The sequence below is a fragment of the Bidens hawaiensis genome, unplaced genomic scaffold (assembly GCF_021521415.1).
Source record: "Bidens hawaiensis isolate Kalapana, Puna unplaced genomic scaffold, B.hawaiensis_p1.1 tig00013978_1, whole genome shotgun sequence".
Lineage (NCBI taxonomy): Eukaryota > Viridiplantae > Streptophyta > Magnoliopsida > Asterales > Asteraceae > Bidens > Bidens hawaiensis.
In genome coordinates, this window is record NW_027492195.1 from 449653 (window position 1) to 476653 (window position 27001).

Consider the following 27001-nt stretch of genomic DNA (forward strand, 5'->3'; position numbering starts at 1 on the left):
ATGAATAACAACCATGCATTAGGTAAACTGCTGCCAAAATAAACCGGTGAGTAAGCTACAAGCCTACAACAACATAAGCCAAAAGAAGCAAAGAGGCAACAACGAGTAAAAAGAGTAGGAAAAATTAAGGCTCAAGACCAATCTAAACATATATATTTATACAACCACTAATGGTCAATAATCTTAATTCTAAGTTTCTAATGACTCTTATCTCGATCATGTCTTTTGAAAAATGCAACACATGTATACAACCATTAAAAGTCGATAATCTTAATTTCGGGTGATGGGCGGATCTATGTATACGAGACCCGGAGACCGGGTTCAAGGGAACCCATTGAGTTTCAGACTTTATATAGGGACACCTGTATAAAATATACCAGTTTTTAAGTGAACTTATACGTAAAGGGGATCCTTGGTCTAGTGGTAAATAACCTCCCTTCCTAATGTGAGAGCATGGGTTTGATTCTTACTCTTAGCACATTCATACTTTTATTAACTAGTTCGCTTGATTAGACAGTTAGTAATGTTTAAATTTGATCTGTAGGCATTATATGAATATTAAGAGATATTATGTGTTTTTGAATTTCTAAGACGATGCTTATTTTTTGTTATTGTATGGTATTTTTAATATGTAATAAAACTTAACCGACCCGAATCGTTAAACAGACCCGAACAATGAACCTACTAGGAAAAAAAATCCTGTATCAGCCAAATTGGCGTCTTCAATAGCTTTCATCTCCGATGATGACCTCTAAGAAATGCAAGTCTAACAAACCATGTTTAATCCACTCATCCAATATTAGTTTGGGTATCCAACTACTCATCCCCTCCATTGTAAGGCTTTTGATGATTTTTATCGTATTTGTCATTTGTCTTCTCTTCACAATATGCACAAACTACCTCAATCACTCTGCCCATATAAGTTTGAATTTGAAACCCTTTTTTCTTCATGCAAACTCAAATTTAAACTTGTATATGTTCTATTTTAAATTTCATTTAATATAGCATTTGATTTCTCTTCTAATAACATCCAGTATAAACACGTACCCTGTAAGGCTGTAATATAATTCAAACCATACCCGTAAAGACTATATTTTATTAGGTTTGCTCATTTTGTGGACTATTTATTATACATTTTTTTAGAAAATTAAGTTGTAGTAACATTAAGCCTTTTTCTTTCTTGTAATATCCAAAAAAAAAACTTTACATTCAATTAACCCAATTTCTAAAATAACTTGTACTTACTAAAATATATTAAAAAATGTATAAATTATACATTAGATTTATAAGATATTTTACAAACTAATACAAAAAAAAACAGGTTATCACACTTTTAAAAGCAAAGATAAACATCATATTACTTACAAAACTATTTTAGAAACTGAGGGAAAAAACCAGAAACATATTGTTACAAAAAAAAAAAAAAAACTAAAACGACTAGCGAATAATGTCCAACAACCAAGAGATTCAGATGTTTAAATCTCTCAGTAGGTAAAACTTTATATTCGTTGAGATATATGAAAACTACATTAAAACAACAGTTTATATAAATAAAAAGTAAAATATGTCAGAAATAACCATTTCAGACTTTTACACTGATTCAGAAACAACACTAAACTGTATCCTATCATTTAACATTTTTTGCAGTGCAGAATGATCACAACACCAAGAAATACAAATGAATATCAAGTTTAATGAATTTAATTTTCGTGAGGAAAAGATGCGTACAAAATGCAGCAATTCTTGCTTCTCTCTGCCCGAATCGAATCAGTCAGTGTATGAATTACTTCCAACCCTGTTAGAGCAATGTTGAACCAACAATATTTGAAAAGTCAAAAGTCAACAGGAGAGTACGAGCTTCGGTGTCGTTGAGAGGGTCCTTTAAATCTTCGAACCATTGACATAAAGGAATTCTGCAAACAGTTCCATTGCATTAATCAGCTAACGACAGAAACATTCTAGTAAAACATTAACTATTATCAAAATATAATTTTATTAAATTTTATTAAATCATGTTTGACATGATAAATATTAAATAGTTATGAAGTATTAGTAAATCTTAACATTAGTTTTAAACTATTAGTCATATGTCTAACATGCCTTTAATGATTACTAATGGCCAAATATGTAATTTTGGATTAAAACTAGAGGCAGCCGGATGGGCGCGTCAAATTGGTTTGTTGGGCTGGGTTGGCTCAATACATATATTTGCCAAAATATATGTAAGTTATCTGATACTATGGATATGATTTCAGCATCATTTTATTTCAATAATAGTTAATCCTTTAAATAAAATGATTTCTGATCCATTAGACCATTAGAGAGTAGAGACCAGAGAATAATGAAACAATACCCGGATTCTATGTGGCAAGCTGGCCCAAAATTCCACGTTCGGAATAATCTAATAAAACCAAAATAAAAAATTAGTTGCACAATAATCACCAACTTAAAAATTCATGTTAATAAATGCTTCAGACTTTCATGAAACTTACATCTATACCACGAATGCCAAGATAGAAGAAATGATAAGCAGATCCAGTTATCAGATAAATTCCGAAGAGACACAAAAGTCTGAATAAAAAAAAATAAATAAAATTTCAAGAAATGAAAATATGACTGTATATGGTGCATTATTTGTAATTTGACCATTACATGATTAAGAGGGTGCCGAACCAGCCCAATCCACTGCCTTTGGAAGCTAAAACATTTGCACAACCAGCTGGATGTGTTATTTCAGTAGCCTGCATAATATATGTAGCGGTTTTAAATAATCTTGTACAACAATTTGACTAAAGAGTGGGTTGACAAAAAGTCAAAAGCATATCTCTGCATGTAGAATGAAACTTTAACATTTCAGAACACTTACAAAGTTACAATTGCCGACTTTTGTAAGTGTTTTAGGCCCCTGCAAAAAGCAACACAAAAGTGTGTTTTAGTTGTATAGAAAAATAATAATGGATAAATAAAATGTAAAGTTTCTTACATGAACTTGCTTTGAATCACAGATAACAGAAACAGAGAGTGAGCAATTTGTTTCAGGACCTTGGTGCCACATTTCAACAACCAATCCTGTGCCTGGATTCTCTTTATCTGCCATGTCACAAACAACACAACGCAACATTTTTAACACCAAAGAAAAGGGAAAAAAAGGCCAATTGGGATCAGAGTAACAAATTATTAAAAAAAAGGATTACCAATGAGATTTGTAGTGATGGTTTGGGTGCGACCAATAGTAGTACATACGGGATAACCCTCTGCATATGGTCCATAAATTCTCATTAGCTGTTTTAGAAGATTCTTTGTATATTTTATACTTACAGCATACAACTATGTAAGATGTTTCCTGAGATTATACCTAATGTATTATTGGACATAAGGGCACTGCAACCCGTCCCACATCGGGATGATCCTCCACATTCCTGTAAAATGAAATTCAAAGCATCATGACAATATTTGTTTAACGGGTTAAGACAGAAAAAACATACAAAATAATCGGACAAATTTGGCTAAATTAACTAATAACAAACAGTGAATGACCAGTTTAAAAATCTTCTTAGTCTCAAAACTAGTGCATCTTTTAATTTAGAAGTCAAGCGGACTTCTTCCAATTTCTAAATGATACGAACTTATATTTTCGAGTAAACTGACAACAATTAAAAGATGAAACATCAATTGTTTGACCTTCAAAGTCAAAGCCACAAAGCTAGAGGTCATATATCCATGTTTCATCATGATTTTATAGGACTGAAAAAAGGTTTTTTGGGTACTAAGTGTTTCCAAATCATTGTAAGACAAATCACTGCAACTTGAATGACACTCACCCAGCAGTCAACACATCGTGGCGGATCATGGTTGAAAATCATTCCATCACAAAGCTGCTCGACAAACAAAAGAACTCATCTGTGAGTGACATGACTAATGGCATACATGTATAGATGATATTAATTTATTAAAGAGAAAGAAAGAAGAAAACAACAATATATCTCTCTGTAAAGTTAAATTAATACATTTCTGGGAAAAAACGATGAAAAACAGTCATTTTAATAGATACAATGAAGCAGAATGCAGTATAATGCAAATTTTGAAATAGTGTTATCTTATAATATTAGTGTTGCAATGCTCACAAAAAAAATGCATGGGCAAATAAAGCAAGAAAGTGTAACCTGTTAAGAGACAACCTGAAACCAAACCACTGTCCCGTTAGCCGACACCTTGTAATATCTGATTCAAAATTATTGAGAACATGGTTAGCCAGTTGTACCAAAAATGTAAAATCTGTCAATATCTATGCAGTCGATATTGGTTCTATAGCGGTTATCGGACCTCAAGCAGAATATCGGTACCGATAATATCGGCGATATTGACTGATATATCACTGATTTTCCAGATATCAATTTTTTAAGTCTTAATTGTCAGTTTTTAGTGTTTAATGCTAGTGTTTTAAGTCTTAATCAGTTCCTACTTGCTACAATTATTAGTGTTTTTAAGTTTCAAAAAATTAATTCGTTAACGGTAGCAAATTATACTGAATTGTTAATGTTAAATTGCTATATATATAAATTCTGCATGATTTAAAAATTACCAATATCCCACCACGATAACCGATATCTCAAATATCGGTCCTTGACCAACATTCAATATTTTTTCCGCATTAACCGCATAGTTCAATATCAGCGTTTCGCTTTCAGCTTACAAGATTACATTATAGCAAAAAATTCATATTAACCGACCACTTTTCCAGTTTTCATACCTACACTTCACTTTTTATAATCAACATGGAAATCTAAAACATTTGATTCAAATATGATAGTTGAAGGACTTCTAAAAACTTACAAAATGTTAGGAATTAGTTAAAGGCTATAGCCACAAATTTAATGATGTTAATGTAAGTATTGAAACTCTATCAACAAGTGAAAAGCATACATTAATCTTATCACATGGAATCTATGAACAATGTCAATTTAGCAACTAAAGCAATTGTTTCCTTTTATTTTTATTTTATTTTATCAACAATCAACAACTTTCTATACAAACTATCATCCAATTTAACACCATTAATAAAAGTTTTCATCTGCTTTCAACTACTTATATCATCAACTAGTTAATGTGCAATGCTTTATACGGTAATCGAACGATCAATAATAATAATAATAATAATAATAATAATCAAACCTACTGAATAATAATCAACTAGTACCCGTCTTCGTTGCGAACGCCATGTGGAAATGAATGAGAAGCAGAAGCCAGACTGTAGCTATAAAGCTTATTCTCCTGTGTAATACTGAACTCACAGATCGCAGAAACCGAACAGAGTCTGTGTAGAATAATAATAATCAGTAAACTGATAACGCGGAGAATGATACACCTTAATTGCATATCGTAATGTTAATTAGTCTCTGTTAAGTGTTAACTGGAGATTAATTGGAGGTGTTTCAATTAGATTGAAGATGATTATGGAAATTAGGGCTCGGATTTAAGTTGTGTAGTTTGCTGACCGTTGTTGGGAACTGTTACGTAATCAATGAGATTGAGATTGAGATTGAGATTGAGATCTAGATTCTACTTTCTAGTGTGTGTTTATTTTGGTTTGAACCCATGCATGGAGCCCAATAATCAAGCCCACAATGATAATCAAGCCCACAATAATAATGGTTCATTAGGAGTTAGGACCCATGTGCATGTTGCTTACAAAGAGTGAGTTTGTTAGTATTCAAGGAGGATTAGAAATATCTAATTATATTTGATTACGTCGTGTGAAGTGGAGAGCATTCCCAACCCATTCTTTAAAGTTGTCAAATTTATATAATTTAGGATAAATTTTGAGAAAACCATCAAAATCACCTATCCAATCCATTCTCTATTAGACCATCCGTAATGGCACGTTTTCGAAGGCGTTTTGAGGTATAACGCCGGGGGCACACCGCCCGCCCCCCCCCCCCCCCCGGCATTTGGGGTGTTGATTTTTCCGGCGTTTTGGATAAAACGCAAGAAATGGCACTCTTTTTCAAAGTGGTGCGTGGTATATAACTGTTGGAAGGGTTTATGGAGGAGGTGGTGCCATGGTGGTGCAGCCATTGACGGTGGCCGGAGTTTATGTTTTCTGGCGAGTTGATCACATGGATGGAAGGGATGGATGTTGGATGGAAGGGATGGATTGATTTTTGGTGTTGATCAGAGGGATGGATGAGATTGACCGTCCCGTTTATTCTGACATATTTTTCGACAGTTATTTCGATAGATGATAGAAATAGAAGATGAGTGATGATTCCTATTTTTTATTACTCACTGTTGCTGCTCTGGTATTATTATTATTCTTCATTCATTCTATGGCATATGGCTGTAATATTATTATTATTATTAAAAAAACAAAAAAATAATAATAGTGACTGGGCGTCACGTGGCACATAACGTCTGGGGGTGGAGAGTTATGACTACAACCTGTTTTTGTAAAAAATTATAATTCTGAATGGGCGCCATGTGACGCATAATGCCTGGGAGTGGAGAGTTATGACTACTCATGGTCTTATATGGATGAGTTATATGACAACTAAAGTAAAACACTAAATATAGGGACTCACTTTTGATCCATATCATATAATATATCAACTATTACCCAATCACCATATACTATATAACAAGACAAAAGAGATAAAAATAATAATAAAAAAAAAGAATTTATGGATATGAATAGGGAATAGAATGTGGAAAATTTTTGAAAAATTATAGATAAATTTGTGGAATGGTGTTTTTTAGCTAAATTATGAGGAAAATATATGGAATAGGGTGTGAATGCTCTTAATGGCTAACTTAAGGTGACACGAAGATAATGGGCCTTTAACTAATCTATCATTTAACAATAGTGTAATGATTTTACCTTGGATATGCTAAAGTTACCTCACTCCCAACATACTGTTTTTTTTTTATTTTCACGCTCATTAAAGCCTTGGCACTTTGGCAGAGGAGGGTTTGACGTCCCTCAGGGCACCACTACACTCAATCTAAATATATTTTTTAACTTATATATTAAAAACTTTTTATATTTTTAAATGCTTTAATAGAAATAAAGACTTCTCATGTGTATGTGAAAGCTTTACCAACTCCTAGAATAATATTAATATTAGTGTTTTCGTTATAACACTAGCAGTAAATCTGCATGATGTTGCAACAACGACAATATATTTAAACAAAACAGATTTTAGTAACTACAGCCTTTTAAACAAATGGTAAGATATGCTTTTGTTAAATGACTTGAACTCATTTGAAATATAAACTGTTTTGATGCGAACCAAATTTAATGTATTTTTTTTAAATGACTCTTAACTCATTATGCCTATAAATTGTTTTAACTAGAACTAAAATTGACATCTTTTTTAATGGCCTGGACTCATTTTACGTATTACTCGTATTGACCTGAACTAAAATTGTAAGCTTTTTTTATAATAACCTAAACTCATTTGGCTTACATCCCATTAAAATTCGAATGTGTTTTAATCTATCAAAGTCCTCGTTGTTTGATCCGAAATAAAAACAATATACTTTTTTTAATGATTGAAACTCATTTGGCTCATACTTTGCCCGCCCAAATTTAACAACGGTACAACATGCGCAAATTCTTTTGCAATGGTTATTCCATATCGCGACTATATTACACAGGGAGGCAAATGGTAATTAATAATAAATAAATAAAAGTTATGTATTAAAGTGTGTTTTAACTTTTTGAAATGAAAATAAAATAATAATAATAATAATCCTACGATACTATTAAAACAATTGAGATTGGGTCCACATGGCCCTTCTCTATTGGTCTATTCCCTTTGTTTCTAAATATATCTTATATTTCTCTAATTTTTTTAACAATTAAATAAATTAAAAACAAATTCAATTACAAATAATTAATGTAATCATTTAAGTTTAAGAATAAAAATATAATTACAATTCCATCTTGATATTAAAATAATAGACTTTTTGATCACATGGCACACTGATTGTTATTTCTTCAAAACTATTCATCTGTTACCATGTTCATAAACCCCTCTAGCCTACATTTCTCATCCAATTAACAAAACCTAATCCGTTTTTATTATCACAAAACCCTAACTCAACAATCATCGTTTTGTCTGTCGCTTTTATCTTCTGCCATAAGTTCTCCGATTCAACGATTCACTATTCTCCTACAACATCGTGACGATTCAAACCTCTGATTTGTGATTCAATATCGTGGTGATTCAATCTAGATCTTCTCTACCAAGGTACGTTTTGTTAATCGAAGAATTACGATTCACATATGCTAATTGCTAGGTATGTATTTTGTTGATTTGTGTTAATATGGTTCTTTTTTATCATTACGATTTGCATATGTTTTAATTTTTAACACTAACTTTAGCTGTATATATGTTTATATTATTATTTTTCAGTTTTGTAGTGCATTCCTATTGAAGTTGCTAATAATGGTTATTTTTTTTTGCACTCAATGATGGTCGCATCTTTTCTTTGCATCCAGGTAATTACTCGAAAAGCAATTACGCACAATATCTTATTATTACATATTTAAATTATTCAAAACTTTATTATACAAATTTAATAATAATGTAAAAGTGTAAATCATGCATTCCTGTACAGTTCACATAATTTGAAAAATTAACACATTTTATTTTAAGTAATTGCAGTTAATAATATTCTCTCATTAAAATTTTTCATTGTGTTTGTTGCACCCATTTATTAAAAAACTCAGCTTTCTTCAACATTTTTAAATGAATGAACTTTCAATTAAAGAAAGTAGGCTACATAACTTAATTATGAATCATGTGATATGTGTTCATTGAATAACAGGAATACGCTTATTAAAGAGATATAAAAATACTTCATCTCTGCAATATATGAAAACTAATGATGAAACTTATGTTAATAATGTGTGGGAGGATATCATAAACTGGTAAGCTTAAAAAAGTTTTCCTTTTAAAAGATAACATGTTTGTATGATAATGACATGTAGGACAAGTTTCTAACACGAACGGAACCAAACAAGTAATTCGCGGGTTTTGGTTCAATATAAACAAGTTCGGGTCAGATTCGTTTAAACCAATGGTCGTGTTAACCGAACGGGTTAGCGGATTTACCTGTTTAACCCATTTATTTGTTTTAAGAAAGGATATACTACTATATTATTGAAGCTATATCTATTAATGCATTTTACATTTATAAGTTTATTAATGTGTCTTTTTTTTCCCATTGTAAGGGCCGAGCGTTTGTGATCGATGATCACACAACTCGCATTTCCATACCTCAAGACATTGTCGGAGATGTTCATGTCAGTGATGAAAATGATTCGGCACCTCTTAACGACACAAACCTCAAGTGCAAGTTGGTTGAGGCCCGATGGCGACACGAGTATGTCATCTACGAAAAACAAACTGGTTGTTAGAGAGCGGGGTTTGTATGAACCAATTGATGTTATTTTCCTGGGTACTTTTTTCATATTATTCGGGTAGCCTTTGGTTATTTAGTGCAATATCTAATTTTATTTATCATTTTTTATTCGGTTCACATGAAATTAATTTTGATTTTTGGTACACGTGTAACGTGGTAAGTTTCGGGTTACAATAATTTTTGATACCATATTTTGAACTAGATTTGGTCTCAGTTTTCAGATTTTGTGAAAGGTTCTTTGTTGTGGTATGTTGGTCGTAACGATAATAATTTAAAAAAACCTGGTTTTACAAGTATAATAAAAGTAAATAATCTAATATTCAATATATATACTCATATATGTTTACTTCAAGAATATACTAATTTCCTCCCGTGCAGTACACGGATTAATAACCGATTCAACACTTTGAATAAATTAACGATTTGACTTAATTTGACCATTTATATTGAATAGGTTTAAATAATATTTACATATTTAAACATAATTCTCATTCCTAATTTGACTAATATTTTTCAACCCATTTTACTTTTTTGAATACCATCCATAGTTATAAACCATTTCATAATTATTCAGCATTGATGCCTTAAATAAAAAAAATATTAGAATGTTCTAAATATTTCAAGTTATTATGAATTTAATAATCGCTTAAGCGAATAATAAAAATTATTTATTTAAACCATTTTGAAATTTGAATTCTTAACCACTTATATGAAGTTACAAAAATAGGTTATGCAGTTAATAATCTGGTGCTCACGAACATTATATAATCTTTAATATATTTGACTAATTTAATATGTTTTTATTATAATTTTTTAATCACCGTGTTTTAATTAAGGTAACCAATAAATTATTAATTAATTAATGTATTTACGTTTTTATAAAGATTCTTATAATACATGTTTTAGTTAAGTTAACCAAAAATTAATTATTAATTATATTAATGTATTTATGTTTTTATTGAAATTTCTATAATTTTCATGTTTTTATTAAGGCAAAACAAAAATTAATTATTAGTTAATGTATTTTCATTTTTATACAATCTTATAAATCCGTATTTTAAACTTTTAATTAAGGTCATCAAAACATGTTTAAAGTTATTGAACAAGAAGTATGATCTATATGTTTTCAATCCATGTGTAACATGAGCTACTATTATATAAATATATTGGGGGGTTAGATACTTTTATATAAATAAATTTCTGATCATCTATGTCGATTCAAGTTAGCCGATATTCTTCATATCCAATTGAATACGTTGTGTTATTTTTGTTTTCTGTGTAATATTTTTAATTTTCATGTCTTTAATATCTCTGTGAACACCAAATATAAATAACATACAATTGTCACTAAAGTGAATAGTTCTTGGTTTCCCGGTTTTCTAATATTTCTGTTTTCTATATTAAAATCTTTCATTAAGTCAGCAAAATTTACAAAACGTTATATATAAAATTATGTTTTTATATTTATGTTGTTCAACTTTTCCATATACTATTATATTATATTATAAATGTATTCAAATTAAAGAAAACGTAATTTTTGATCAATCAACGTCTTCCAATAAAAGAGGTAATTCAAACGGTTAGTCATTTTAATATTTTTAATTACTCTTTAAATGTTTTTAAAGAATGCATTTTTTTGTACACGTGCAGTTTCAACGTCAAGATAACTACTTACTAGCATTTTGAACGGTAACATTTTATTTTAAATGCGTTAATACACTATATTGTATTAAAATATAATTTTTTAATTAACTAAAATATAGTAAATAAAAATTAATATGCTATTAACTAAAAATTAGGCACTTGTAACAGAAAATTATAAACTATTTTTAATATATTTGTTATTAACTACATTATACCTTTTTTATAAACAATTTTTTAATAACATTGAATGTATGTTTACACATTTCTTTTTTCTATTTTCTTTTTTAGAAATAATACGAAACATAATTTTCAGTTATCAAATACTATTTTATTTTCTTAAAACAAATTAAAATATATGTTTTACTTAAGATGTGTATACGAATCAATTTATGTTAATTAGAGTCGCAAAAATATTTCTCCATTATTTTTTACTTATATTTGGTTAAATCAATGTATATTGTTTCCATACTTTGCAACAAAATTCAAAAATTTAGTTGTGGACCATATAAAATATCAGGTTTTTGGTTTTTAAGTAACATCATACCACTTATTTTTTATATTTTAACTTGAACTAAAATTTTCATAAACACATTATGCTAAATAAAATTAAAAGGACAAAAATTATTTTGACTCATAGATTGGTTGTAAAAGTCGGTGTGCCAAAATGTTACTAAGGAATATGGACGGTTTGTGTGATGAAACTAGATTGCGAGTAATTAATTTGGGTAGGCGTTTTGTTGTAGTAAAACTTATTTCAGGTATTAATACTGGTTATCACACTTATATAATTCATTGTGGTCTAACACATTCAGATAAGAAACTTTCATTTAAATTGAAGAGAATGTAGTTTTTTCCAGTTGTAGTCTATTTTAAATAATAAATATGGTTTATAAGGAAGTATTTTTAGTAGCTTATGAATTTTACATTTTTAATTTTTGATTATGTTTTCAAATATTTTAATTTGAATGTTCTTTGGGTTTATCTTTGTATTTCACAATCATTGGTTTTTTACCAATATTATTTACAACTTAAAGTATGTTGTCGTCTCGAATAACATATAACAACTTATGTTGTCGTTTCAAATGACATGCGTTTGTTCAAAAATTGCATATTTCCACCCGTGTCGTACACGGGTTAATAACCTAGTAATAATAATAATAATAAACAACAACAATAATAATAATAATAATAATAATAATAAACTGATCCTCATTGATTGATGAGTCTCAATCATGGGCCTGATGGCAACACCGTATTCCACTTCCACACCACACAAAACAAAATATCCAGAGACGCCACAAGCCAACCACGCGCCACTCAATCTCACCCCTCCACGTGTCACCCCATCCCACGGCTCTAACCTCACACCAATCCCCTATACATACATACACCATCATCATCTTCTACCTCCATCACTCACTTATTATTACAAACCCTTATTATTATTAATATTAATATTAATATTATTATTATTATTATTATTATTATTATTATTATTATTATTCATTTCCACTGTATCATCATGCTTCTCAGAGCCCCAGCAGCAACTCTCCCATTCTTGACCCGACCCACCACCGATGAACCCTTCACCCGCACTCTGTTCGTTACGCCGCCGTCGACCGTGGTTTCTGCGGCGGTGAAAAGTGGCTCGCTTTCTGGGGTTGTGTTTGAGCCGTTTTAGGAGGTCAAGAAGGAACTGAACCTTGTGCCTTCTGTTCCTCAACACTCTCTTGCTCGCCATAAGTATGTTGATTCGTCCGAAGCTGCCATTAACGAACAGATTAAGTGAGTTTTTTTTTACATTATTTATCTGTTTAAAGTTTTGATTTTTATGGTCAATTTCTTTATATTTATGCAATTAAAGTGTAATTGTTTATTGTTAGTTTCTGTTTGATATGTTAAACCTCAATTAATCGTTAAAAAAAACTTGAATTTACTGTGAAAGAAAACCGCCCACCAAGTGTTTGATAAAAGTCCTAGGTGAAACAGTGATATATTATTGCTCATCATGTGTATGTTAAATTGTTAACAGATTTGCATCATATAATTAGTGGAAGAAAGCTAAGATCTAGTTTTGCATAGTTAATAGTTAACGAAGACTCCGCTTTTATGATTATTAAACAAGGGCTCCTGTAATTTAATAAAGGGTTTTATGTTCTTTTGTTTGATTTGATTGATTGCTTTTGCTTATTACTGATGGTTTGTTTTGGTTTCATTTCAGTGTGGAGTATAATGTTTCATATGTGTACCATGCTATGTATGCATACTTTGATAGGGACAATGTTGCTCTCAAGGGCTTAGCCAAGTAAGTTACTACTTACTACCACTATTTTTATATTTCATCTTAACAATACGCGGTTTTATCTGGTTTATTGATGATTTATGATACGTCGAACTTTATAGGTTCTTTAAGGAGTCTAGTGAAGAAGAAAGAGAACATGCTGAGAAGTTAATGGAGTACCAGGTTTTTAACTTTTGACTTTTGAGCAATTATTAGCTATATGTAGCTTTAATTTGTTTTATATTTGAAAACGAGTGATATAATTTTTGTTGTTTTCAGAACAAACGAGGCGGGAAGGTGAAATTGCAGTCGATTATAATGCCATTGTCTGAGTTTGATCATGAAGAGAAAGGAGATGCATTGTATGGTAGGTTTTGTATAACGCATATACTTTTTGTGTCTTAGTGATTGGATTGATAATAAATTCTAATTCTTAAGATTGTTTTAAACCGGTTTTGATTCTAGCTATGGAGCTTGCATTGTCATTGGAGAAATTGACAAATGAGAAACTTCTAAACCTCCATGAGGTGCACACAAGTTCTGATTACCAAGATTTTTAATTTATGATAGTCACAACTATAATCATGTTTCAAATATGCAATTTTGGAATAAAAACAGGTAGCAAGTGAGAACAATGATGTGCATTTGGCTGATTTTGTGGAGAGTGAGTTCCTTGGCGAACAGGTGAATTTCAAATTTTACTTTTTTTTTTTAAATTAATCAGTTGGCTTGTAATGATTCTGATAATATATTTATGTAATCATAGGTTGAAGCTATCAAGAAGATATCCGAGTATGTTGCTCAACTAAGAAGGGTCGGCAAAGGGCATGGTAAAATATAGTTACTTAATCAAAGTCTAACTGTCAATAATCGTAGATATAAAAATAGTTACTTTATGCTAAAAAAATAGTAACATGTTTCAAATTTCAGGTGTTTGGCACTTTGATCAGATGCTTCTTAATGAAGGTGCTGCCGCTTGATGGAGTGAAGTGTAGCTCTAGTTGTAGGTTCCTAGAAACTATGGGTTATTTTAGTTATCATTTCGTGACTCTTATGCTAGTGACCGGTTAAAACCTACGCTAAATAAAATGTGCAATCTTGTGAGTGTTATCGAGTTGACTCGGTCTTGTTTTGGTGATGTTATGTGAATCTTTTAGAGCCATGAAATTGCTTTGTGGCTTATAGCTATTGTATGGTCAATTAGCGAGTGGTTAGTGCAAACAGGACCATATAATATATATGGTTGAGGGGTCACCTTCAAACAAGAGACAAGATTTAAGGGCCCCTAAAATCAACGTGTTATGGTGCTTATGGTTCTAGACTTGACCCGAAAACCTAAATTAAAAATTAAAAAAACAAAATGGATTAATTAGCTACTTGTGTAACTTAAAAACATATTTTGAATTTCTTTGGCATTTTCTTAGTACATTTCATATTTGGGTCACGAGCCTCATAGGACACTTTAATTTGCTTAGTCACCAAACATTATATCAACATGTACCTAGTACCTTAATATGATATATCATCAAAGTTAAAGTCAGTATCATTTTTGGTGAGTCAAGCCAAAACATAAACTTCAATAGTTGAAAGTACCTGAAGTGATTGTTCGAGTTAAATAGATTTCAAATATATTTATTTGAGTTTTACTTACAAATATATATATATATATATATATATGGTTGGTATCATTTAAGAACTCTAAAAAAGTTAAGAACTCTTAGGAACCCTTAACAACCAAACAATTTTTTAATTTTTTTTATATAGTAACATTATTTAAGAGTAGTTTTATCATATTTTATAAAAAAAAATTTGATTACATATATTTAAAATTTATGTACTAACAAATTTACATAGGTGTCAAACAAAACATAGATATGTATAAAAACTAATTTTCAAAATTGTAATTGTAGATATAGATATAAAAAAGGATAAAACTAATCTCAAAGAACATTAACATACAAAATTTTTTTATAAAAAACGTTAGTTTTCAAGGGTTCCTTCAAGTTCTTAAATAATTTTACAGTTCTGTAATGATAATCATCATATATAAATATATATATATATATAAACTTGTCACGTATTTAAGTTTTTCCTAATGTAATATATCGTCTGTTGCTTTGAATATTTAATGTATTCTATAATCCTCACTTGTGTTTTGATGTTTGTGATATTGTTGTGTATGAAATTGTCTAGCAAGAGATAGAAAGTTTCAAGAGAAAATCATTTATTGTATTATATCATAATTGTGTGTGAATGAACATGACTTCACCTTAAAATTATAAAGTATCAATTCATCTACTAATTAATTTGTTTAATATGATAATTTATTGTTGTAAACGTTAGTTTTAGAAACTTTGAAACAAAAGCCCGTCTAGCTTAGTTTGTGGAGTGCAAGGCTCTTAACCTTGTGGTCGTGGGTTCGAGCACCACGTTGGGCGTATATTTCGTTGATTTTTTGTATATTTTAATTTATTGAAAGATTTTATATATGTAAATAGGGGTGTTCACGGTTTGGTTCGAAACCGTGAAACCGCCCAAACCGGTCATTGGTTTAGTTTCACGGTTGATTTTCTTTGTTAACTTTCGGTCGGTTGGTTTGAATATTTTCAAACCGTAGCCAACGGTTTGGTTTACGGTTTGTACCAAAAATCAACCGTAAAAAACCGGACCGGACCGTATGATTTAATTATATATGTTTTAAATATTTTACATATTATATATATATGTGTGTAATACTAGACATAATTAAATAATAATTATTAGTGTGTTTAATATAAGTTATTGTGCGTTTAATATAAATTACATTACTTTACTAACTACTGAGTAAATAGAAAAAGTAGGTTAAGCCCAATTTTAAAACGCAAAAACGTTAACCAGCCTTTCAGTTTTCAAATGAGAACCCAAAAAAAGTGATATTTGTTAAAATTTGTAAATTCTTGAGAGCTATACAATATAATAAATTATTTTGGAGTTTCTCTATAAAATCCCAACAAGCGTCTAAACCGTGAAGCCAAACCGGAACCAAACCATTACTAATGGTTCGGTTTAGGAGTTCAACGGTTTGGTTTCGGTTTACGAAAATAAAAACCGTCACTAATGGTTTGGTTCACGGTCTGACCTAAAAACCGTGAAAACCGGACCGTGAACACCCCTATATGTAAATGAAGTGAGAAATTATATGTTCATCAGTTAAAACAATAAGGCCGGCAATAGAATTGTGCTTCACTACTTCGTTCTCCATTTAAGAAAGTATGAAACTTCTAAGTTTATTCAGAAACCAACAATTACTTTTTTCTTCCAAGTTTATATTCTTTTATATCTATTCAAAAGGGGATGTGACACAACTTGTAACATGATTACATGTCTTTCTATTATAATTGAATCATTTTATTATAATATGATAATTTTAATTGTTAGATAAATATGTTTCACTGACTAGTACTTAAGCAGCGTGAACATGAGAGAGGACAAATCTATATGGCTGTGGTTGTATTGACGCAACTCCCGCACCTATAGTTGTTTATCTTGCTACAAAAACAAATTTAACTTAACAACGATGGTCAACAACATACGCTAAACATGTTATAAAACATACAATTTCAACCACTTAAACAAATTATGACACGTTGTTAGACCATCTTAGCAAACCGAGAAAAATTGTTTTTTAGTCTTTAACAAATCATACACCGAGCAAAAACTTTTGCGATATGCACTTCGTTTGCACTTTTGATGTATCATTCATTCACGCAAATAACTTATGTAAGTTGCATTATATTCCCAAATAGTCATCGAGTGCTCTGTGTTTTCCTTTTGAAATAAGGACTGGTTTAAACCCCAACGGCCTAAATGGTTCCTAATGGAACCGGTTCTCTTACAGCTCTACAAAGTACATAGTAGATGTGCACAACCAAACCGGTTAAATGGTTCATAACCGGTTCCAACCCAAAATCCTAATCGTTTAGTAACCGGTCCACCACTAACCGGTTTATGCCCAGTTCTAACCGCTGGTTAGAAACCGGTTTATATTATTGATCTTCGAAATCGGTTAACCAAACCGGTTATTTTTTTAAACCAGTTTTTGCGGTTATTTACCGGTTCATTGGTTATTTTGTACCCAAAACCAGTTTACTGGGTAGGGTTTTCTTGTCTTAAAACCGGTTAGTACCCGACTTGATTAACCGGTTTAACCGGTTATTTAATCGCTGAGCACTAATCGATTAACCAGTTTGTGCAAGTAACACGTAGAGGTGCACAAAATACCCAGTGTACCCGACCCAAAACCGTTTCTTACCCGTACCCAACCCGCGGGGTACAACCTAGTTTTAGATTTTCCCTAGAGTTGTACCCGCCAACTGAAAATACCCAGTCAAAATCCGTCCAGACTCCACCCGAAACCCGAAAAAACCTTGTCAAATATCCGACTATACTCGGAACCGGTTCTTACCCAATCCGGTTTTAACTTTTATTGACCATACCTGGAACCGGTTCCTACCAGGTTCCGATATATGGAAATACCCGGTTTATGCACCGCTAGCAGTCTAGTACTCTATCAGTTATAGGTGCACAAAAAACCCGAACCCCGGAACCCGTTTTTTTATACCTGAATTTTTAATATCCGAACCCGTGCCTGACCCGTAGGGTATGAATATGGTATGCATTTCGGTACTAAGGCCCGAACCCGAACCGGACCCAATTTGTACCTCGTAATACCCGAAAACCCGAACCGGTTCCATACCCGGAACCATATTTTTCCAATACCTGAAAATGGGTATTTCAAATACCTGATCTATACCCGAAAAATACCTTACAAATACCCGTAAAAAGTGCAATCTTTAAAAAATCCAATCTATACCCGAAAAAAGACCGAAAATAGGGTTTTTTAAATACAAAAAAATAGGGTATTCAAATACCCGGTTTTAGAATACCCGCTACTATACCCGACCCGAGCCCGAACCTGATGCATTAGGTATGCTTTTTAGAGACAATATCTGGACCCGAACCTGACCCGGGTATTTCCAACCAAATTTTTCAATACCCGGTCATACCCGAACCCTATTCCATACCCGGAATCGGGTATTTAGAAAACCCGATTTATGCACCTCTACCAGCAGTAGAGGTGCACAAATCGGGTTTTTTAAATACCCGGGTTCGGGTATGGAACCGGGTTCGGGTATAACCGGGTATTGGTAATAATTGGGTCGGGTATAGAACCGGGTATTTTATAACCGGGTATTCGAATACCCCTATTATCGGGTATTGAGAAAACCCTATTTACGGGTTTTTTCAGGGTATAGATTGGATTTTTTAAAAGTGTGCACTTTTAAGGGAATTTTTCGGGTATTTTTAAAGTTCTTCTATTGCTTTCGACGTCTAACCTCTCATCTCTCAGAGCTTGTTCGTACTGCATCATCAAACCAAATCGAAATATGGTGAAAGAAGAAGACAAGCCGTACTCAGAAATAGAAGAAGACGACGAAGACTCACCTAACAACAACGACGAAGAAGACGATTTCGATGAAGAAGACGAAGACGAAGAACCGTTACTCACACCTGAATCACGAATGCGAGCAGACCGAGCGAGAATGGACGGAGTATTCCACCGGATTCAATCCGAACGAGTTCCGTTACGAGTCCACGACGTCTTAATCAAAGGAAACAACAAGACTAAGGAATCGTTAATCGAAGCTGAAATCCAAGCCCTAAAAACCGCCACCTCAGTCCAGGAGTTGCTTCAGGCCGCTACGATTGCCAATGCGAGGCTTCAGAAGCTCGAGATTTTTGATGCCGTGAATATTACGCTGGATTCTGGACCGCCTGAGTTGCCTGGGACTTCGAATGTGGTTGTGGAAGTTGTCGAGGCTAAAAACCCTCTCACTGGTGATCTCGGTATTTTTACGAAGCCGGAGGTACTCTACGATTACTTAGTTAGTATGTTGGTTGATGATTAGTGTGATCTGATTGCAGTCTAGGGTTTACTGTTATTCATAGTTTATATTGTGTGAATGTATTAGGATCAGATATAGAAACTGCTAGTTATGATAGGCAAAACTAAACTGTAGTCTAGTTTATTTATAGGTAGACATTTGGAGTGATAGATAAGTTGTTTAACTCATGATCAAGTATCTATATGCTTATTTAGTTTCTAGGTTTTGGGTTAGTCAATTTGCAGGATTGAGTTGTCATTTATGGGACCAGGTTTTTCTGAATTGATGTGATTATATCTACTTCTTGTAATAAAACGAGTGATTATTGTAGCCTTGTAGGTATTGCTATGAGAGTTTGCGTGTTAATATGAATTTGTAGGACTGAGTGTCAAGTGGTGATTGTGATTAAAATCAAAAGCTTCATATATTTGAACGGGAAATACCTTATTAACTGCCTATTATGTGTAATGATACAATGAACTACATATATTATGTGTACATATTGTTTTGTATTTTGAGTATTAGCTATGTCTATACTTGCTATGCTGATTGAGTGATTAGAGTATGTTCTTGATAATTTGTAACATGTGATTAGAGTGGATTAGTTTAGAAGGATAAATATTTTGATTTAATTTAGTTTGCAATGAACTTATCTAGTTAAGTTATGTATTCATTAACTGGTGTATTTAAAGGAATAATGTTTAGGACAAATGTTTCTTGTAAGAGTTGTAAGAGTAACATTGGCTGATTTAAAGAAAAGTACCCAGTGAATCTTTTGCACCTATTTGAATACAAGGATATATGTGTTTCTGTAAGTCAATTGGCTTGTTTCTTGATGGAAGGATCTTTGTTTACATGAGGTTAACAGCTGAGCAGTTGTGAGACTGTTAAATTTTAGAATCCTTTGTTATGTTGCTAACTTGCTATGTGTGATTGTATACTAGTTTCAGACTTTCAGTTGGCAAAGTTATCAGTGTGCTTTGGATATGTTAACATTATGTATTTCATGATGTGCTGCTAACTTTACTGTGAAAAAACCAGCCAACGAGAACAAGTTTTCTGCAGTACATACAAGTTTCCTGTTGGTATTAATAGCTTTATGTTATTTTGTGATGATCATGCTCTTTGATCTGCTTTATATCATCACATAGTGTAGTCTGTGACTCTGTGTTCATGGTTTATTGTCTGTGTCAATGCTTATATGGTACCTGTGTTTATATCTCCAAACTTGCACTTTTTAAATGTGCATAAAGAATAAAGTTGCTTTAAAGTTCACATAGCTGCATGCCATAATATTTATAGTTATTCGAAAAACTTTTTCAAGAAATGTCATGTTCTTGCATGCAACTCTTGATTCATGAAAATATCACATTAAATTGTGTTTATGATAATAGCAATAAATGGCCCTAGGATTGTTTATCAATATGGCTATCTTCAAGCCTGGTAGCCTTATGATAAGGTTACTTTCTTAACCCCTACTTAATAATCCATGGCATTTTAAAGCCATTTGGTAGCATTACAACTTATGTCATGTTTTATATTTTATAATACTACTCGTGTCTATTTATCACATAGAACCCCTCTAATATCTTCTTGACTTTACCACATCATTTTGTATATAATATATTGTTTAAAGAATGGTGTCGTCATAAATTACATATAAAAGTCTTCAAAGCATTTCCATATAAAAATTACACTCAAAAGTTGTATTTTTAAATTTAGATAGAACACATTTTTATGTGAATAAATAATTCCTTATATTATTTCCATAAATAAATAACATGAGATAGATGCTTAAAGAATACATTCCCAACTCCAATTGCCTTCGTATAACTTTTATGATCGTTAAAACTCATTGCGGTTGATAGTAAACAATTATCATAAAGCTTATAGACTAAAATTTCAGTTAGTATTTAAAGTTTCTCTTATTTTGGCATAAACATCCACTGCACATTTTTGTTTCCTTATTATTTTCTGTTTCTAGAATCACTAAAGTTAAGTCATTTTATGTGGGTGGTTCATTGAAATATATTTCTATGTTTACATTTTATTTTATTTTCTTTTTGTGTATTTCCTTCACATTTCTCATACACTGTGTTTTTCAACTAATTTTGTAGGCTAGATCTTGGTCTCTTGAAGGATCACTGAAGTTCAAAAACTTATTTGGTTATGGTGATCTTTGGGACGGTTCTTTATCTTACGGGTGGGACCAAACATCAGAAGTCAGCGCTGGTGTATCTTTACCGAGATTCATGAGATTATTCACTCCTGTTATGGCACGCGTATCCCTACTTTCTCAAGATTGGCTGAAATTTTCCTCTTACAAGGAACAATCATTGGGCTTATCTTTGGGCCTACTATCAACCAAGCATCATGACCTGGCATATAATCTTTCTTGGCATACGTTGACTGATCCATCACAAATGGCTTCTAGGTCAATAAGGAGACAACTTGGACACAGTCTATTATCACATTTGAAATACACCTTTAAGATTGATAAGCGGAACTCGCCTCTTAGACCAACTAAAGGTTTTGCTTTTGTTTCTGCTTCTCAAGTTGGTGGCCTCTATCCTGATTATCGAAGCCTGCGTTTTATACGACAAGTATGTGATCATCTCACTATAAGTTTTTCCATGTTTCTTACTGATTTTATTTTATTTTTTTCTAAACATAATAATTGTTATAATAGTAATTATAAATAATAATAAAAATAAATTAATAATTATAGTGTAGTAGACTAGTAGTAGTAAATAAATACGAACGGGGCATCTTCGTGTTTGTTCGTTTAACTTTAACCAAACAAACGATCCAACACTAACAATTAAGTGAACAGGGTTTTCTTGTTCGTGTTTGCTTGTTAAGAAAATGAGCGTGTTCATATTTATTTATGTTCATTTGTTAATAGTATAGATGAACGGTTCACAAATGTAAACAATGGACATAACTGAACAAAGATGAACATAACCAAGCAAACACCAATTAAAAGTAAAAATGATCATCATTGTCTCCGGCTTAAAAAAGCCATAAAACTAGACTAAATTGTAACTGGTGGTATTTTTGTATCATATAACTAGACTAAAATGCAATTGGTTATATTTTAATTTTATAAAACTAGATTATTTTGTAATGGGCCAAAAAGTTAAAATGAATATATAAACTAATGATAACACATGTAAACTAATGAACATAAATGAGCGTAAATGAACGAACGTAAACGAACCTAAATGAACGAACGAGGCTTGTGTTCATATTCGTTTGTTTATTTATTAAATAAATAAACTTTCTATTGAATGATTATAATCTATTTTTTATTGAACACCTGCATAAAGAAAATGCCCATGGGCTAAGTTTTATGCATCTTTTTGACCAAAGTCGATACTTTTTGTTCTAGTAAAACACATTCTGATTTTCTTCATTTTTGTTGGCCAAAGTCAACATATATCTTTCTAGCAAATAAATACTTTGACTATTCTTCACAGGAGTTTGACCTTCGTTATGCTTTACCCTTGGGTTTTGCACGTGCTGCACTAAACGTTGGAGTTGCCGGTGGTGTTCTTTTCCCATGGGGAAATGAATTCAAAAACAGACCTACATCTTTACCTGATCGATTCTTCTTGGGTGGGAACTCTTCTCCTGTTTGCACATTAGGTGGGCCCACTTCATTATTGGGCTTCAAGACTAGAGGATTGGGCCCAAGTGAGCCCAAAAGGGAAGTCAAACCAAACTCTGAAGATGCAAATTCTGATACTTCTGAAAGGGATTTTCTTGGTGGAGATCTAGCAGTTACTGCTTTTGCTGATCTTTCCTTTGATCTCCCACTAAAGGTGTTGAGAGATTCCAATATTCATGCACACGCGTTTGCTTGTGCTGGAAGTCCTACCAAATTAACCGAGAATGCGTTTCGTGATTTTTCATTTCAAAAGTATAAAGACTCGTTTCGTAGCTCTGCGGGGTTTGGGCTTATTGTACCGACTAAATTGTTTCGCATGGAGGTTAGTTTTCATCATCATTATGGTTACAAATAAAGTTATGGTAATTGTTTTGAGTTCACATTATCCTTTTGTTTTATGTGACTTTTTATTTGGTTAAACTGTTTAGGTCAACTACTGCTACATACTGAGACAACATGAACATGATCGAGCCAAGACCGGTGTGCAATTTAGTTTTTCTTCACCTATCTAGGACCATGTTTCAGTCAAATGCTGCTGATATGGAGTTGACTGGACCCACAGTTCTTTGGTTCTTGTAATTTTCAAAAGTTTTAGACGGATTCACGGTGCATGAAAATACAGATAAATAATAATTTGTCTCAGTTTCAGTTATATAACCTGCTCTGCTTTGTTTGAAGATTGGCTGAAACTGCCCAATCTTGACCACATGGTCAACATTTTGACTGTTTGAATCATGTTATCTGTTGTGAGCAATTTCGTTTTTTTTTTCTTTTTTCTTTTTGAGATCTCATTGTTATTGCTTCTTTAACTTTTGGTCAACTGTTTTACAACATATTGAACTTGACATAAGTTTACCGACAGTATTTAGGTCTTTGTGGTTGTCTTATGTGCGTTATACGCAATGCATCAGCAGTGGTACTTAATATTGACTTATCTGGCACGGGTTGTTTGGATAATGAATTGGGCAGCAGAATAACGCAGAACAGGTCAAAATGTGTCAACTAACAAATTTGATGATACATGTTAAGATTGTCGATGTGAAATTGTTCAAAAGGACTGTATATGATGACGCCGCAAAGTATTACAAAAGGTGGTGAATAATGGCGCTCATATTGTTCCGAATCCCTGATTCTCTGCATCAATTACTATACTATCATCCGTTATACTATCCATCATAACCCACTGGTAAACTCTTTCTTCTCGGTTCAAGATAGGGCAGTCAGTCTACTGATCTACATACATAACATGTGACACCAAACAACTTTTTGAGTCACTATTGGATACTCACTTTTATGAGTTATATATTATCATATACTCGCTTTTTATGTGTTATTTACATACGAGACACTTGGCGATACCATTAAAAGAAATCCCCGGTCTTGCCGCTATTTCAAGATAATTTTAATAATTGGTTTCCTCTTTTTAGTTAGGTTTACTCCCGGGTGGAATCACATTCTAATCGTTTTCACTTTTCTGAACACGCTATTTTTTTTCAAGTAAATTTTAATAATATTAACAAAAACCAAGCTGCATCTGGATGCTGGATAAGCGAGCAACAAGCTGCGCCGCTATCCCCTTTTGAATCGCAAAACTTATTCTACTAAATATCAATCCTTGTTTCCTCGGGCTCTGCGAGTCAATGTGGACCACCTTCTGCACCCGCTTCAAAAAGCGAACTTAAAATTGCATAGTTTTTCGATTTACATTTTTAGAACTCAAGCCCTGGATTGATAATTTATTATCCTTAATTCTTTGATATTTTCTTGGTTCGTATTCTTCAATGTTATACCAACGATCACAGTACAAGTGTGTAACTAGAGGTGCACATCCTAACCGGTTAACCGGTTTCTAACCGATTCTCTAACCGGTTAGTAACCGGTCCAACTCTAACCGGTTACTAACCGATCCTAACCGCCGGTTAGTAACCGGTTTATATATTTGATTTCAAAACCGGTTATAAACCGGTTAACCGATATTTTTAACTATTATTTAATAAAAAACCGGTTAACCGGTCCGGCCTAACCGGCCAAAACCGCTTCTGCAGATGGCCAAAACCGGTTACTAACCTAACTGATTAACCGGTCTAACCGGTTAGGGTATTAAAAAAAACCGGTTACGAAAAAAACCGGTTAACTGAAATGTGCACCTCTATGTAACCAAACTACCAAAGTGAAGTGTCAGTACTCAGTTGAGCTCGTGTAATTGAGTGGGCTTATGAGAGCATTGTATTTGTGGGCTTTAGCCCATTTGAAATGAGCGCGTGAGAGACAGTGATGATGGGATATGAGAAGTGATGATGATAGGTGGGCCACAACGATCTGTTGATTTGATATTAGAATCTTGGTGGGTGGCGCGTGGTGATTAAACAGTATGAAGGAGTTTAGCAAACAGGGCCCAGGACCCAACCCAAAGCCCATTATCTTTCTCTTTTTAATTTTCCATCATCTCCCTCAGTCCCCCACTCTCCCTTTGAAATGACCATTTTTATTTTTCACTTTATTTTCTCCTAATTGTTTGCCAACCACAATTAACTATTTTCTTTCCAATTTATTTCTTTTTCTTTTATTATTATTATGTCGCGAATGATGTGAAGCTTTTGCTAGATAGATATTAAGGATGCAAATGAGCCGAGCTGATTCCAAGTTCATTTACATTAGAGTTTCACTTGTTATATTTAAAGAGAGCTCGATTATATCCTAGCCCTATGTCTGAAGTTTAAGCTCAATTCCATAGTCATTTAGCAGCTCGAGCTCAACTCATACTCTACTCTTTTATCATGTGCGTGTGTACACACACACAAAACATTATAAGTATTACTTAGTTATTGTATCATTGTTATATAATTTATAAATAATTACACTACTAAGGATTTCAAGACTTTGAGCTATCTTATTAAGTTATTTTGTAGCTTGAGCTCAATTAAACTTAATTTGATTCGAGGTTCTATAGAGTCAATCCGAATAGAGAAGTGAGTGGATAACCTTAACTATTTCGATTAATATGAATCAACTATCATATGGATGCCAATAGGGTTGGTGGTTTATTGGTAAGGCGAAATCTTTAAATACCAATGGGTTAGGTGGTCTTGAGTTCAAGTCTTTGAGAAAATAGAAATTAGCCGTTAATAATAATAATAATAATAATAATAACAATAATAATATTATGAATGTTGTGAAATCTTATTTGATATGGAATATGATTTTTTTATAATTAAATTTAATTTTTGTATCACAAAGTACAATATAACCAAAGTTTGACAAAACGACACATCAACTTTGATAATCCATAAAACAATGAATGATTTGATAGATCACTTTTATGATGTGGTTTCCAGTTCTATCACCAACAATGATATAAGGAACATAAAATAAATTCTCTTGGTTATTAAATTATGACATAAATATAACAAATGATGTTACAAACTAATTAAAGAGATTTTAATTATTTGCGTCCATGTTGTTTTAACACGGATGCACAATATGTCTCAGTCAAATATCTGCTAAGTCTTTGTGGTTTAAAAGAGGGTAAAAGTGAGTCCTTCGGTCAAATGACCGTTAACGGAATCCTGAAATAACTATTATACCCCTTTTAACGTTTATTTTACATCCCAGTGATGTACAAACATTCAGTTTGCATCCCTGGTTCGCATTTAGTTTTTTAATGAGAATATAATTTCAAAAGAAAGGGATCCAAAATGTTGTACATATTACTCTAGAAAGTGTTGGCTACATTATATAAAAAAGTAACGATGGTAATACTGTTATAATGAGAGACGCGGGTCATGATCTTAAACAAACTACTACTTCCCTAGGTTCTTGTTTTCCTGTCTCCGGAGACCTTCAATTTTTCTAGCTAGGCTTTACCATCAAATTAAGATCCGAAACAATATATCGATTTTACCTTTCAGCTCGTAACTTCAGATAAAAAATTTAACAGTGGGTTGTAGGGTTTGTATGAAGAAAATGATTTTTATGCAAAAAGATTATAGTGTAAGTATAAAAAATAAGACATGATTTTTATGCAAAAACATAACAGAAGAGTCGAACATTAGACAA

At 32.3% G+C, this 27001-nt stretch overlaps 3 protein-coding genes across 3 annotated transcripts; 2 read left to right on the forward strand and 1 right to left on the reverse strand.

Moving 5' to 3' along the window:
* Nucleotides 1-1560: 1560 nt before the first annotated feature.
* LOC143545497 (uncharacterized) lies at nt 1561-5287 on the reverse strand. The gene is made up of 11 exons (XM_077037379.1): nt 5198-5287; nt 4179-4221; nt 3822-3875; nt 3356-3419; nt 3195-3254; nt 2984-3090; nt 2867-2905; nt 2653-2741; nt 2493-2571; nt 2354-2401; nt 1561-1913 (listed from the first exon to the last, which is right to left on the reverse strand). Exons 3-11 carry the CDS (start codon nt 3861-3863, stop codon nt 1833-1835), a joined length of 609 nt encoding a protein of 202 aa, XP_076893494.1. The 5' UTR covers nt 3864-3875; nt 4179-4221; nt 5198-5287; the 3' UTR covers nt 1561-1832.
* A 7264-nt stretch (nt 5288-12551) lies between these two features.
* Nucleotides 12552-14470, forward strand: LOC143545498 (ferritin-3, chloroplastic-like). The gene is made up of 8 exons (XM_077037380.1): nt 12552-12855; nt 13292-13375; nt 13474-13534; nt 13631-13718; nt 13817-13878; nt 13970-14035; nt 14118-14181; nt 14282-14470. The coding sequence occupies exons 2-8, from the start codon at nt 13326-13328 to the stop codon at nt 14329-14331; spliced, it is 441 nt and encodes a 146-aa protein (XP_076893495.1). The 5' UTR covers nt 12552-12855; nt 13292-13325; the 3' UTR covers nt 14332-14470.
* Nucleotides 14471-18714: 4244 nt separating this feature from the next.
* LOC143545519 (uncharacterized) lies at nt 18715-23869 on the forward strand. The gene is made up of 4 exons (XM_077037401.1): nt 18715-19257; nt 21393-21878; nt 22755-23267; nt 23374-23869. The coding sequence occupies exons 1-4, from the start codon at nt 18778-18780 to the stop codon at nt 23455-23457; spliced, it is 1563 nt and encodes a 520-aa protein (XP_076893516.1). The 5' UTR covers nt 18715-18777; the 3' UTR covers nt 23458-23869.
* The last annotated feature ends 3132 nt before the right edge of the window (nt 23870-27001 follow it).

What these genes read in the sequence shown, in the direction of transcription:
- LOC143545497 (XM_077037379.1), bottom strand. Translation starts at nt 3,863, where the DNA reads ATGATTTTCAACCATGATCCGCCACGATGTGTTGACTGCTGG. An exon ending in CATCACTACAAATCTCATTG is followed by an intron (nt 3,091 to 3,194) that starts GTAATCCTTTTT and finishes GTGACATGGCAG; the next exon opens with ATAAAGAGAATCCAGGCACA. An exon ending in GTGATTCAAAGCAAGTTCAT is followed by an intron (nt 2,906 to 2,983) that starts GTAAGAAACTTT and finishes TGCTTTTTGCAG; the next exon opens with GGGCCTAAAACACTTACAAA.
- LOC143545498 (XM_077037380.1), top strand. Translation starts at nt 13,326, where the DNA reads ATGTATGCATACTTTGATAGGGACAATGTTGCTCTCAAGGGCTTAGCC. An exon ending in GTGAGTTCCTTGGCGAACAG is followed by an intron (nt 14,036 to 14,117) that starts GTGAATTTCAAA and finishes ATGTAATCATAG; the next exon opens with GTTGAAGCTATCAAGAAGAT. An exon ending in AAGGGTCGGCAAAGGGCATG is followed by an intron (nt 14,182 to 14,281) that starts GTAAAATATAGT and finishes TTCAAATTTCAG; the next exon opens with GTGTTTGGCACTTTGATCAG.
- LOC143545519 (XM_077037401.1), top strand. Translation starts at nt 18,778, where the DNA reads ATGGTGAAAGAAGAAGACAAGCCGTACTCAGAAATAGAAGAAGACGAC. An exon ending in GTATTTTTACGAAGCCGGAG is followed by an intron (nt 19,258 to 21,392) that starts GTACTCTACGAT and finishes CTAATTTTGTAG; the next exon opens with GCTAGATCTTGGTCTCTTGA. An exon ending in GCCTGCGTTTTATACGACAA is followed by an intron (nt 21,879 to 22,754) that starts GTATGTGATCAT and finishes TATTCTTCACAG; the next exon opens with GAGTTTGACCTTCGTTATGC.